Source organism: Notothenia rossii (assembly GCF_949606895.1).
Source record: "Notothenia rossii genome assembly, chromosome: 8".
In the NCBI taxonomy this organism is placed as follows: Eukaryota; Metazoa; Chordata; class Actinopteri; order Perciformes; family Nototheniidae; genus Notothenia; species Notothenia rossii.
Window position 1 is genome coordinate 76,034,687 of NC_136906.1, and position 9,638 is coordinate 76,044,324.

The 9,638-nt window shown below is 39.6% G+C and overlaps 2 protein-coding genes across 2 annotated transcripts in view; one reads left to right on the top strand and one right to left on the bottom strand.

Moving 5' to 3' along the window:
• Positions 1 to 1,575: 1,575 nt before the first annotated feature.
• hsdl1 (hydroxysteroid dehydrogenase like 1) lies at positions 1,576 to 5,959 on the bottom strand. The gene is made up of 5 exons (XM_079643252.1): positions 5,506 to 5,959; positions 4,466 to 4,908; positions 4,271 to 4,354; positions 3,249 to 3,392; positions 1,576 to 2,900 (listed from the first exon to the last, which is right to left on the bottom strand). Exons 1-5 carry the CDS (start codon positions 5,726 to 5,728, stop codon positions 2,829 to 2,831), a joined length of 966 nt encoding a protein of 321 aa, XP_079499378.1. The 5' UTR covers positions 5,729 to 5,959; the 3' UTR covers positions 1,576 to 2,828.
• A 425-nt stretch (positions 5,960 to 6,384) lies between these two features.
• tbc1d32 (TBC1 domain family, member 32) overlaps positions 6,385 to 9,638 on the top strand; it is a 64,696-nt gene continuing 61,442 nt past the window's right edge. Inside the window, exons 1-5 of the mRNA XM_079645321.1 lie at positions 6,385 to 6,482; positions 7,345 to 7,513; positions 7,627 to 7,791; positions 7,903 to 8,080; positions 8,407 to 8,478. Of these exons, the coding sequence (XP_079501447.1) occupies positions 7,359 to 7,513; positions 7,627 to 7,791; positions 7,903 to 8,080; positions 8,407 to 8,478 (570 nt within the window). The 5' untranslated portion in view covers positions 6,385 to 6,482; positions 7,345 to 7,358. The remainder of the gene's footprint in view (positions 6,483 to 7,344; positions 7,514 to 7,626; positions 7,792 to 7,902; positions 8,081 to 8,406; positions 8,479 to 9,638) is intronic.

The window sequence follows — 9,638 nt, forward strand, 5'->3', positions numbered from 1 at the left end:
AGAGTAAGAGGAGATGAAAATTCTTTCATCGTTCCTTTTGTGTCTTATCTGGAAGGGCACCATCCTAACCACAACAAAAAACACTGAATCTGAGTGGCTGCTGAACACCTGGGTTTTATATCTGAGACAATACTGCTGCATTTGACAGTGGAGAATGAACAGGCTCAGAAAGAAGGGGATGGTTGTATTGTATGGATTATTTATTGTCATTGTTCAACAACAAATTGAAGTATACTCAACTACCTCATCTACTTTTTGTATATTTTGTACAGAAGGTTGTATACATATATGTCACATTGGGCTTAAAGGTCCCATGTCATGGCCATTTCTACTGATCATAATTCCGTTGTTGAGGTCTACTAGAATAGATTTAAATTGTTCAATTTTCCAAACTCACATTGGTTTCTCATACAGCATCTCTGTAAAGTATGTGTATTCACTCTCTGTCCTACACGGCTTGTTGGAGCTCCTGCCTCCCCCCCGCTCCCTGTGAGCCCAGTGTGCTCTGATTGGTCGGGACGTTGCGAGGCTCGTTGCTGCGAGGAGTGGACAGGTTTCCGGGTCGGCGATACAGCGAGAACAAGCGAAACTCATCCTGAGCACACACAAACGCTCACAGCCGAAGTAAAAACAATAAGTGTGGCTTGATATTGATTAAGAAGAAGGTTTGTAACGCTGTGAGCATGGGTCTGTGGAAAGCATTTATCCGCCATCCCAACTCGTCTATTACCAGCGTTCAGGGAGCTCTATGCAAGTCAATTTGTTAGCCAAGAGATCCTGGTGTGTGAGGGGATCCACGGATTGGTCCATTTGGGCCAATCCGGTCATTTGTTGTTGATTTGGGTGTTCACACGTCAAAGAACCCAGGAAGCAAACAATGGAAAAAGAGAAATCCCCAACAAGGCGTTCTGGGGCAGCATAGACAGGTCGTTTCTGTTTTAGAGTTTTACTCCCTAAAGGGTGTACTTTGAGGGTTTTGACTCTGCAGACCGTTTACATGCAGAAAAACCTTCATAACACACAAGGGGACGGGTGGTAACCGGAAAAGCATGACATGGGACCTTTAAAATACAATTATGAACCTGAAACTTAGCATAATAGGATCTCCTTAAAGCTTCAGTATTTGTATGAAAGCTTGCTATATGAATGTTTATAAGGAAACCTAATGCCTTTACAACTTGACCTATTTCATGAAGACTTTTACCAAATGAGTCTGAAAATAATCTTACTTTGTTGTCTGACACAATACATGCAGATAAGTAAACCTACAATGGATTCATAGACTATGGTTGTGTGTTTGAATCCCCTGAAAGCAGTCGAGGTTGGTTTTGCACCGCGTGGATTTAGGAAGCCAGCGCCTCACTCACTTTTACTAAAGGTTACCAACACTCTGTGACCTGGCTGATGTGAAGGGGGTCACAGGGTGAACTCTGGCAGTGTCTGTTCACGTGAATGATTTACACCATCCTGATGTTTTAGGAGAAAAACAAAGCGTGTGTGGCCTTCGGAATATAGTTCAGTCAACATTTCATATATAGACAAACACTTCAATTAAATAAAACACAGGACAGTATGGGAATGGAGAAAGACATTTAATGGTTTTTGTATAATGATGACACATTGAATTTATATAGAGTATTGTATGTGTAAGCAACCACTCAGAAAATACATCATAATTTGTTTACAGATCTGTTGAGCTAGTTTAAAATAAATACTGATTTTAAAGCAATATATACACATGTATCTCAAATATCGTTTCTCAATGAAACAAACATCACAATCTCACTCTACTGTACATCACGTTGAGATTTAGATGTAATTATATTGATCAAAATAACTCTATTCACTGGTATTGCTTAATACAGCTCTGCACACATCGAGAATAATTATCCTACATTACGTTATTAGTCCGTCTCTCTAACTGGGAATGTGGTTGTGTTTTTGGGTGAATGCCATTTGGTCTTTGAACGCGTCTTATATACTGTGGGTGTGGTAGATACCAGTAAGCAGTGATACAAGCAGTGATAAATGGAAAGTCAGCACAAAACAATAACATCGTAAAATAAACCCTATGGATAAAACCAGATAACACAGGGTATACTGTATGTAGTGTCAAAAATAACATTTTGTTTATTTCATGGCGGCTGATTTTGTATTGCTTTCTCCTGGCTGTGTTTTTTTAATGTAACATTTGATCTGAACACATATACAAATAGAATAATTGTACGTTCAGTTATTCGCTTAGATGTAATGAACCATGCCTTTGAACACTTGAGTCTTGTCTGATCGAGCATCATTGTTATACAGAAGTGTTTTAAAAAGTACGATTTAAGTTCAAAAGAATGTGTTCAGGAAGTACTGAGCATACAACCGGATAATTGAGACTTTGTAAACTGATTTTTTAATATAGTTTTGCTAGTTGTTGAACATGTCCCCCATTTACTAGTTTGTTTTGTATTCTTTGTTCACCATGGAAGAAACACACAATCTGCTTTACAAATGCAAGGTTCAACCCAGGGGGAGGTTTTGATATACAAACGATAATTGTTCTATAGTCTAGTTTCTATAGGTAACTAAAGGATGTCACACATTTGTCCGACCATATATTGATACACTTGTAGTGTATATCGATTCATCAATTTAGGAAATTCCACTGCAGCTTCAATAAATACTGACACCAAATAAAGAAATGAAATGATCTTTAACTACCGACCTTAACTGAGCCTGAGAGTTGAATGAATTTAGACTAATGGCAGATGTTTAAAACTCTGTAACAAGAAGATCCAGTAAGTGGGTTAGAGTAAGTCAGAGGAAGGAGAGCAGAGCTTTTAGCTTAAACTGATCCACACACGTGATCCAAGAACCCACATGAAGTCTGGAATGCGTCTCATCAGTCCGTACTGTGAAGAGAAACAGCAGAGAGAAACAGATCTTATGTTCCAGATCATATTATCAGTGTTACTGTCTGAGTCACTTCTGAGGATAACATATATAATACATTAAAATGGGAAAAAAACTAAATAGAGAAAAATTTAAGAATTCAACTAAAAAAAATATGAAAAAATATATCTGAATTATTTAAATTGTTCTATTAGGAATAGAAATACAACATATTCAAAGTTCATTCAGATGCTTTGCACACATTTGATTGGATTTGTTCTCTAGTCTTCATTTATGTAGAATTGCATTAACATTACAAAGCAGATTCCTTCAATGTGAACACCCTTCGTGACTTATGTAGTCCTGACCTGCAGAGTGTGAGGCCAGTATCCGGTGGTCCTGTTGGAGACCCCCAGGGTGGAGATGGCGTGGCGGGCGTAAACCTCCGGCTGTGGTTCAAACCAGTTGAGTCTTGATGATGGTGATGATGAGGATGGTGGTTGCTCACTTATCTGGTAACAGATATACATACTGGTTATCAAACACTTGAGAGAATAATTTATACTTACTTGGTAAAAATCCAAAGAATCAAAAATTCATGTTACGCTTGTGATTAAATGAATATTTCCTGACCTAATTAATTAATTGATTAATTGTTTGGTCTATAAAAATTAATTGTGTGGTGTCTCAAAAAAATCCAAAGATATTAAAGGTGGGGCAGGTAATTTAGGAGAAACCAGCTCGAGTGCGCTAAAATTAGAAAATACACAGCCGGAAAAAATCCGCCACTTCCTCACAGAGCCCCTCCTCCAACACACACGAACGCGCACATGACCAATGAGGGCACGAGATAAGTTTGTGCACAGATGGAAGGCAGACAGGCAGGTAGGCCATCCAGTTATTTTAGCCGGGCCGGCTCAGATGATTGGTCGTGCTTTTTACAGCGCTACGGCTTCCACACATGACATTTTTTTAATGGATTTTTTGTCAAAGCACTTCAGATATTCATTGCTATCGGGATGTTAAGAGCATTCCATGGAATATAACAAAAACTGTATCTCGAGCCGGTTTCTCAAACTTACCTACCCCACCTTTAAGTTTAACATGATATAAAATTGAGAAAAGCTTCAATAATTGTTTTGTTAATTAGCTAATTGATGCAGCTAAAAAACCCAAACACCAATTATTTTTGATACATTACTTTGGAGAAATATAAAACAAACGCTATTTTTTATAAGCCAAAACTCTCAAATGTTAAATGTTGTCTAAATATAAACAGAGATGTGCATTTGAAACTAGCTTCACTAGCTTGACACACTTTGGTTGGCACCTTAAATGTATTTAAGTACAGCAAGCAGGCCTGCTTGTAATCGACATATAAAGCATCTACCTGGAAAGGAATCAGACTTTGGACAAAGATCCCCTTGCCGCTGTACTCAAGATGAAGGGCTCTTGACAAATGATCCATATAGCCCTGAAATGTTGAGAAAATATTAAAAAATATATTATAAATATATATATTTACTTTTAGAAAGGGGTATTACATGTGTATTTATAAAGCAGATATTCTCAGTGTTTTTCTTACAGCAAATGCAGTTAGTGTCACTCTCCCAGGCAGAGGCTTGCAGCAGGCTCCCGATGATATGTTGACCACGGCTCCTCTGCGTCGCTCCAGCATCCCGGGCAGCACCAACCGCGCCATCAGAGTCGCCACCGCTACATTTTTATTCACCAGATCCAACAGGCCCTGCTCATGCATTTCTATCAGGCTCTGAGGGGAATCCAAAGACTCCATGCAGTTCACCAGGAAGCCGATCTCTCTGCCCTTCATGGCCTCTTTGATGGTATTGCTGGCCGCTTGGTTCAAAGAGAAGTCAGCGAGGAGCACAACAGTTTCCACTCCGTAGCTTTGGGAGAGTAAAGCAGCGATGTCTCTCACAGAGGCCTCGCTCTGAGTGACAAAGATGATGCTGACGCCATGTCGGGCCAGCTCCTCTGCGTAGGCTTTGGCCACCGGCTCGGATGCACCTGAGAGGAGAGAGCACGATATCTATCATTGAATACATGTGAAGAAGAAATTAGGATATATAACTGAGAGCTATTGACCAGTAACTGCACTTTGGGCTCTAAAAATACAATACAGCTCACTTTGTAACTGAAATTATAAGATGATTAGTATATTGCCAAGACATTAACAAACAACAATCTCAATTCATTTGATACATTAGCACTTTTCATGGCGATTAATATCTTTTGATTCAAGCTTTTCAAGTGTTACCTAAAATGTGCTGCTTTTCTCATTTTTATATAATAAAAAAACAAGCAATTTGAAAATGTCATCATAATTTGCAATGTTCTCTTTTTGTCCATATTTTTGTTAGAGCAAATCAGTACCTGATAAGTCAATAATGAATATGATTATTTGCAGACATAATTAGCTGTGGTGTTGTCAACAAATATCGAATCTAAGAAGCTTCAACTTTATTTTGTGCCTCATCAAATTAAAAGGATTTACATCCCAAATCTAACTGAAGGGCTTCTAAAATAAAATGCATGAAACTGACTCTCCTCTCCTCTCTGTCACACACATCTAAATAATCATGCACTCTGTTTCTGCAGCCTTACCATACACGATGGCCCATTCTCCAAACCTTTGGCTCAGCTTCTTCTTATTGGGGATTATTCTGGGCAGAAAATGCACCCTGACCAAAGAGCAGCATTCTCTGAGCAGGATTACTGCCCTGCTGGCCGTGTAAATAGCACCGACCAGGGCCAGGGTTTCAAAGTAAGGATTGCATGATCGAGACATTTCTCTATAAAAAAGCTGAAAGCTGTCAACTGACGCCATAATCCACACTGTTGATGCTGATGCTAGCTTGCTATAGCTAAAGCTTGAACAGCCGATTTAGCTTTGAGATTCCTAACCGTAAAGTAAAGTAGTCAGTCAGGCGTGTGAACAAAAACGTTTCCTTGTTACGGCATATTAAATAAATGATAACAAATGAAGGTTTAGCAGAGTTTCAGCCGGTTTTAGCAGGCAGATATGTCTCCACGCAGCACCATGTCAAAAGAGCAAAACATTGAGCCATGTGACGTAGGTAGTGGTGCTGCATTTAAGATCACTAGAGAAAAACCGACAGAAATATTTCGGAAGAATACAGAGGTATAACAGCCATATTAACACTGCAGTTTCTGGATAATAAACAATTATCCATGAAAAAATAATATTGACATTTCAAGAAGGATTTTAAGGGAATATAAAGTCCGTGTTTCTCTTTTTTTGGTCCCAATGCTTGCCTAGTTGTTTACAAAAGATCGATTATTTATACGTCTCTCAAGAGAATTTAAAATAAATGATTACATTCCAAATATATATTGCATTACATTTTATTCTGTTGACATCTTGTATTTTCAAGGATGCTTTATCTGAAACGTCGCATACCTCATCTATGAAACCCATATTTCCAACGCTCAAAAAGGTAGCGCACAGTTTCTTCTGACATCCCACAATGCACCACCGTTTCCATAGAGACGCAGCACTCTGTGGCAAATTCTCCCAAAATGCTACCCGGATGAAACAGTTTTACAAGTTCATAAACAAGGTAAACCGGTTTAAAATATCCTTCATATGATGTCTTCATGTTCGGATGTTCAGTTTGTGCAGCAGCGACATTTTTGGTTTTTGGACAGCGACGCTTTCAGTTACAATTCTGCAGTGTTGTCTTTAGCTAGCTGTGTTACAGTGGTGCATTTAGCATCTTAAAGCTAACCAGAGAGAATACATTATACTTGTGTAGTGTTTGGCTCTACATTTAATATCACATACTTTAGTTTGGGTGTACATCATAGACCAATTAATTCTGGCTGCTATATTTGTATTTGTGTATTGTGGCGTGCAAACAGCTATCTAGTGACAATGAAAACACATTATTTAAACTATCTGCACCAGTCAGTGATGACAGTGATACATCTGTCAGTGATGACCTGATTGACACTTGTTTCTGAAAAATGCATGACCCATAACATATGAGCATTTTACCCCTGTGTGCTGAGCATTGAAACGGACTCTTTTTTATTTAGATAGCATATTTCATACCCAAATACATCAACTTTCATAACTAACACAACTCAAATGGCTTACACAAGTAAAAGCACAAGAAAACAAATGATAACATCAATTTAGAAAAAGTACATTTTCGTTTGGAAAGGACCTTTACTATGGTTATGCACATTAAATTATTTTACCAATCTTCGGTTGAGTGTTTTCCCCTCTACCTATGCATCTTATTTACAGGTAGTTAAACAGTAATATATATCTTTAAAGAAAACCAACTCAAATACTTTCCTCCTTTCCTCCTGTCTGCCAAACCCTGGGTAGCAATACACAGAGAACTGGCTCTTCACCCTCATACATTTTCCCATTGAGGGCCGATGCAACCAATCACTCTACTCTGTCCCTTGAAGGAGCAACAGTAGAGATGTCTCAGCTGTCTGCTGAAGACGAAGCAGAGCTGCAGTCCCTGCTGAAGCAGCTTCTGAGAAGCATCAACGACAGGATCTCTGGAGCTCCGTCCACCGAATGTGCTGAAGAGATCCTCCTCCACCTGGAAGAGACTGACAAGAACTTCCACAAGTAAGGCCACAAGAGTCAGATAGTATTGAATATTCTTTATGGTCAGATTTAAAAGTAATGTATGCTATTTCAATTTGAACAGTAGCTCTGACTCTGTTATTATTCTTCTTCAGTTATGAGTTAGTCAAGTATCTCCGTCAGTATGTGGAGAGCTCTCTGGGGACTGTGGTGGAACAAGAGACCAATTACTTGACCAGAGGAGATGGACAACATGCAATAGGCTCAGGTCACGAGACCCTGATTCATGCTATCACCCGGAAGAGCAGAGACTCAGCAGAGTGAGTGGCGCTGAGTCTCTGAGCTTTGTTTCCTGTCTCCTCTCCTTCTGATCATGACGTATTCATTGTGGAGTCAGTTTATAGGTCATTACTTTTTTTAATTTGTGGCAGGTACCAGCAGATGATGCAGACTCTAAAAAACACCATGATCATGGTGGTGGAGTCTTTAATCAACAAATTTGAGGAGGACCAGATGAGGAAGGAGGAGATGCACAGAGAGCAGCAGCACAGCCAGGCCAACAGCCAGTACACCGACAACTGCTCCGACAGCGACTCCTCCTTCAACCAGGTCAGACGGAGCACGTGCCAATTCAATTCCTTTATTGCCTTTTTTATTACTGAAGGATTCATATAAAGGCAAGGCAAGGCAAGGCAATTCAAAGTGCTTTAAAAAAATGAAAGACATTAAGAAAATGGCATTTAAAAACATTCATTAAAAAGCAAAGATAATAAAATAAACATTAAAAGAAAAAATACATGAATAAAAGTTACAGTGCAGTTTAAGATATGAATAGTTCAATTAAAAGCAGCGGCAAAAAGAAAAGTCTTCAGTCTTCATTTTACTTTATGATGGATTATAATTGCTTTGTGCTTTGTCTCCATTCTCCTCTCTAGAGTTATGCTTTCATCAGACAAGAGCAGCTTCAAGTTTTGGCTGAACAACTTGACTCCAGCCGACCAAAAGAGGTACAAAGGCCTGCTTACACAAATACACTACAGGCGCTTTCACACCGGACTACTTTTCCCTTTTAGTTCCGATAGTTCCTGGGATTTTGCATTCACACCAAAAAGATTATGAGAAATGTTCCCCCCTTGTTAGTCCCTGCTAGAGAGGTGGTACTTTCCTGGGGAGAAAAAAGTTCACATTTCTGATTGGCTGGGCGAATTGCAAACCGCGCCCCGTAAAACTCTGAAAAGTTTTGTGAAGCCGCCATTGTATTTGCTGGCATTAGCATTATTAGCATCAGCCCAGCGCACCAACGGAGAGAGACTAACTTATGGCAACACAAAAGAAAACATGGGAGCGGTGGAGATGAGGAGGTGTCGGCGTTCTGGCGATTTACTCGGAAGGCTTCAGTAGAAGCTGCTGGGAGTCCCAGCAGCTTCTACTGAAGCCAGTCCCCAACTCCGGGGACTTCGGGTGGCAGTATACGCCGTGAAGTTGTTTGCGGCCTGCCAGTAAACCCAAAGCAGAAGAAGAAGAAGTGACTTCAGCGGCTTCATTTAAGTAATCTTCCCTCGGGGACTCATTCCGGTGTGAACCATGCGGGAACTAAGTGCTGGGAACTAAGTACGGCTGGGAACTAAGTACTTGGTGTGAAAACGGTCTATGATAAAGCCCTGTTGCATTGTTTTTTGTAAGTAACCTTGAGTCGTGTTTGGACATAGATTCATTTGGAACGCGGGGGGTTGGATCTAAACAAGTGGTTAAAAAATTGATTTGCGAGAAATTTGGTTTATTGTTATATAGTATTTTCTGAAGTTCCGCTGGTGTTTTCAAATGATCTACTGAAAATACAAAATAATATACTTCTTCAGGCATCTAAAAATGAAAAAAGCAGACTTGAATAAGAAAAGTTTGAATTGAGAAGTCTGAATTATTCGAGGTGTAAACATAAGCAACCGGTTATGATAAAGAAAAATGACTTTGTTTGGAGGGGTCACAAGCCATAAAGTGTAGAAATGTGAATATAAATAACAATAATACACAATATTTATAAAGCACTTTGTTATCAGTGATCAGGAGGCTGAACTCTCCCCCCCCCCCCCCCTCTCCCCCCTGCCCCCTCTGGACTTTAACACCCCACACACTCAGACACTCAAATCCAGCACCAGACACTTTTTTT

What these genes read in the sequence shown, in the direction of transcription:
- hsdl1 (XM_079643252.1), bottom strand. Translation starts at nt 5,728, where the DNA reads ATGGCGTCAGTTGACAGCTTTCAGCTTTTTTATAGAGAAATGTCTCGA. An exon ending in AGAATGGGCCATCGTGTATG is followed by an intron (nt 4,909 to 5,505) that starts GTAAGGCTGCAG and finishes CTCTCCTCTCAG; the next exon opens with GTGCATCCGAGCCGGTGGCC. An exon ending in AAAGTCTGATTCCTTTCCAG is followed by an intron (nt 3,393 to 4,270) that starts GTAGATGCTTTA and finishes ATCTGTTACCAG; the next exon opens with ATAAGTGAGCAACCACCATC.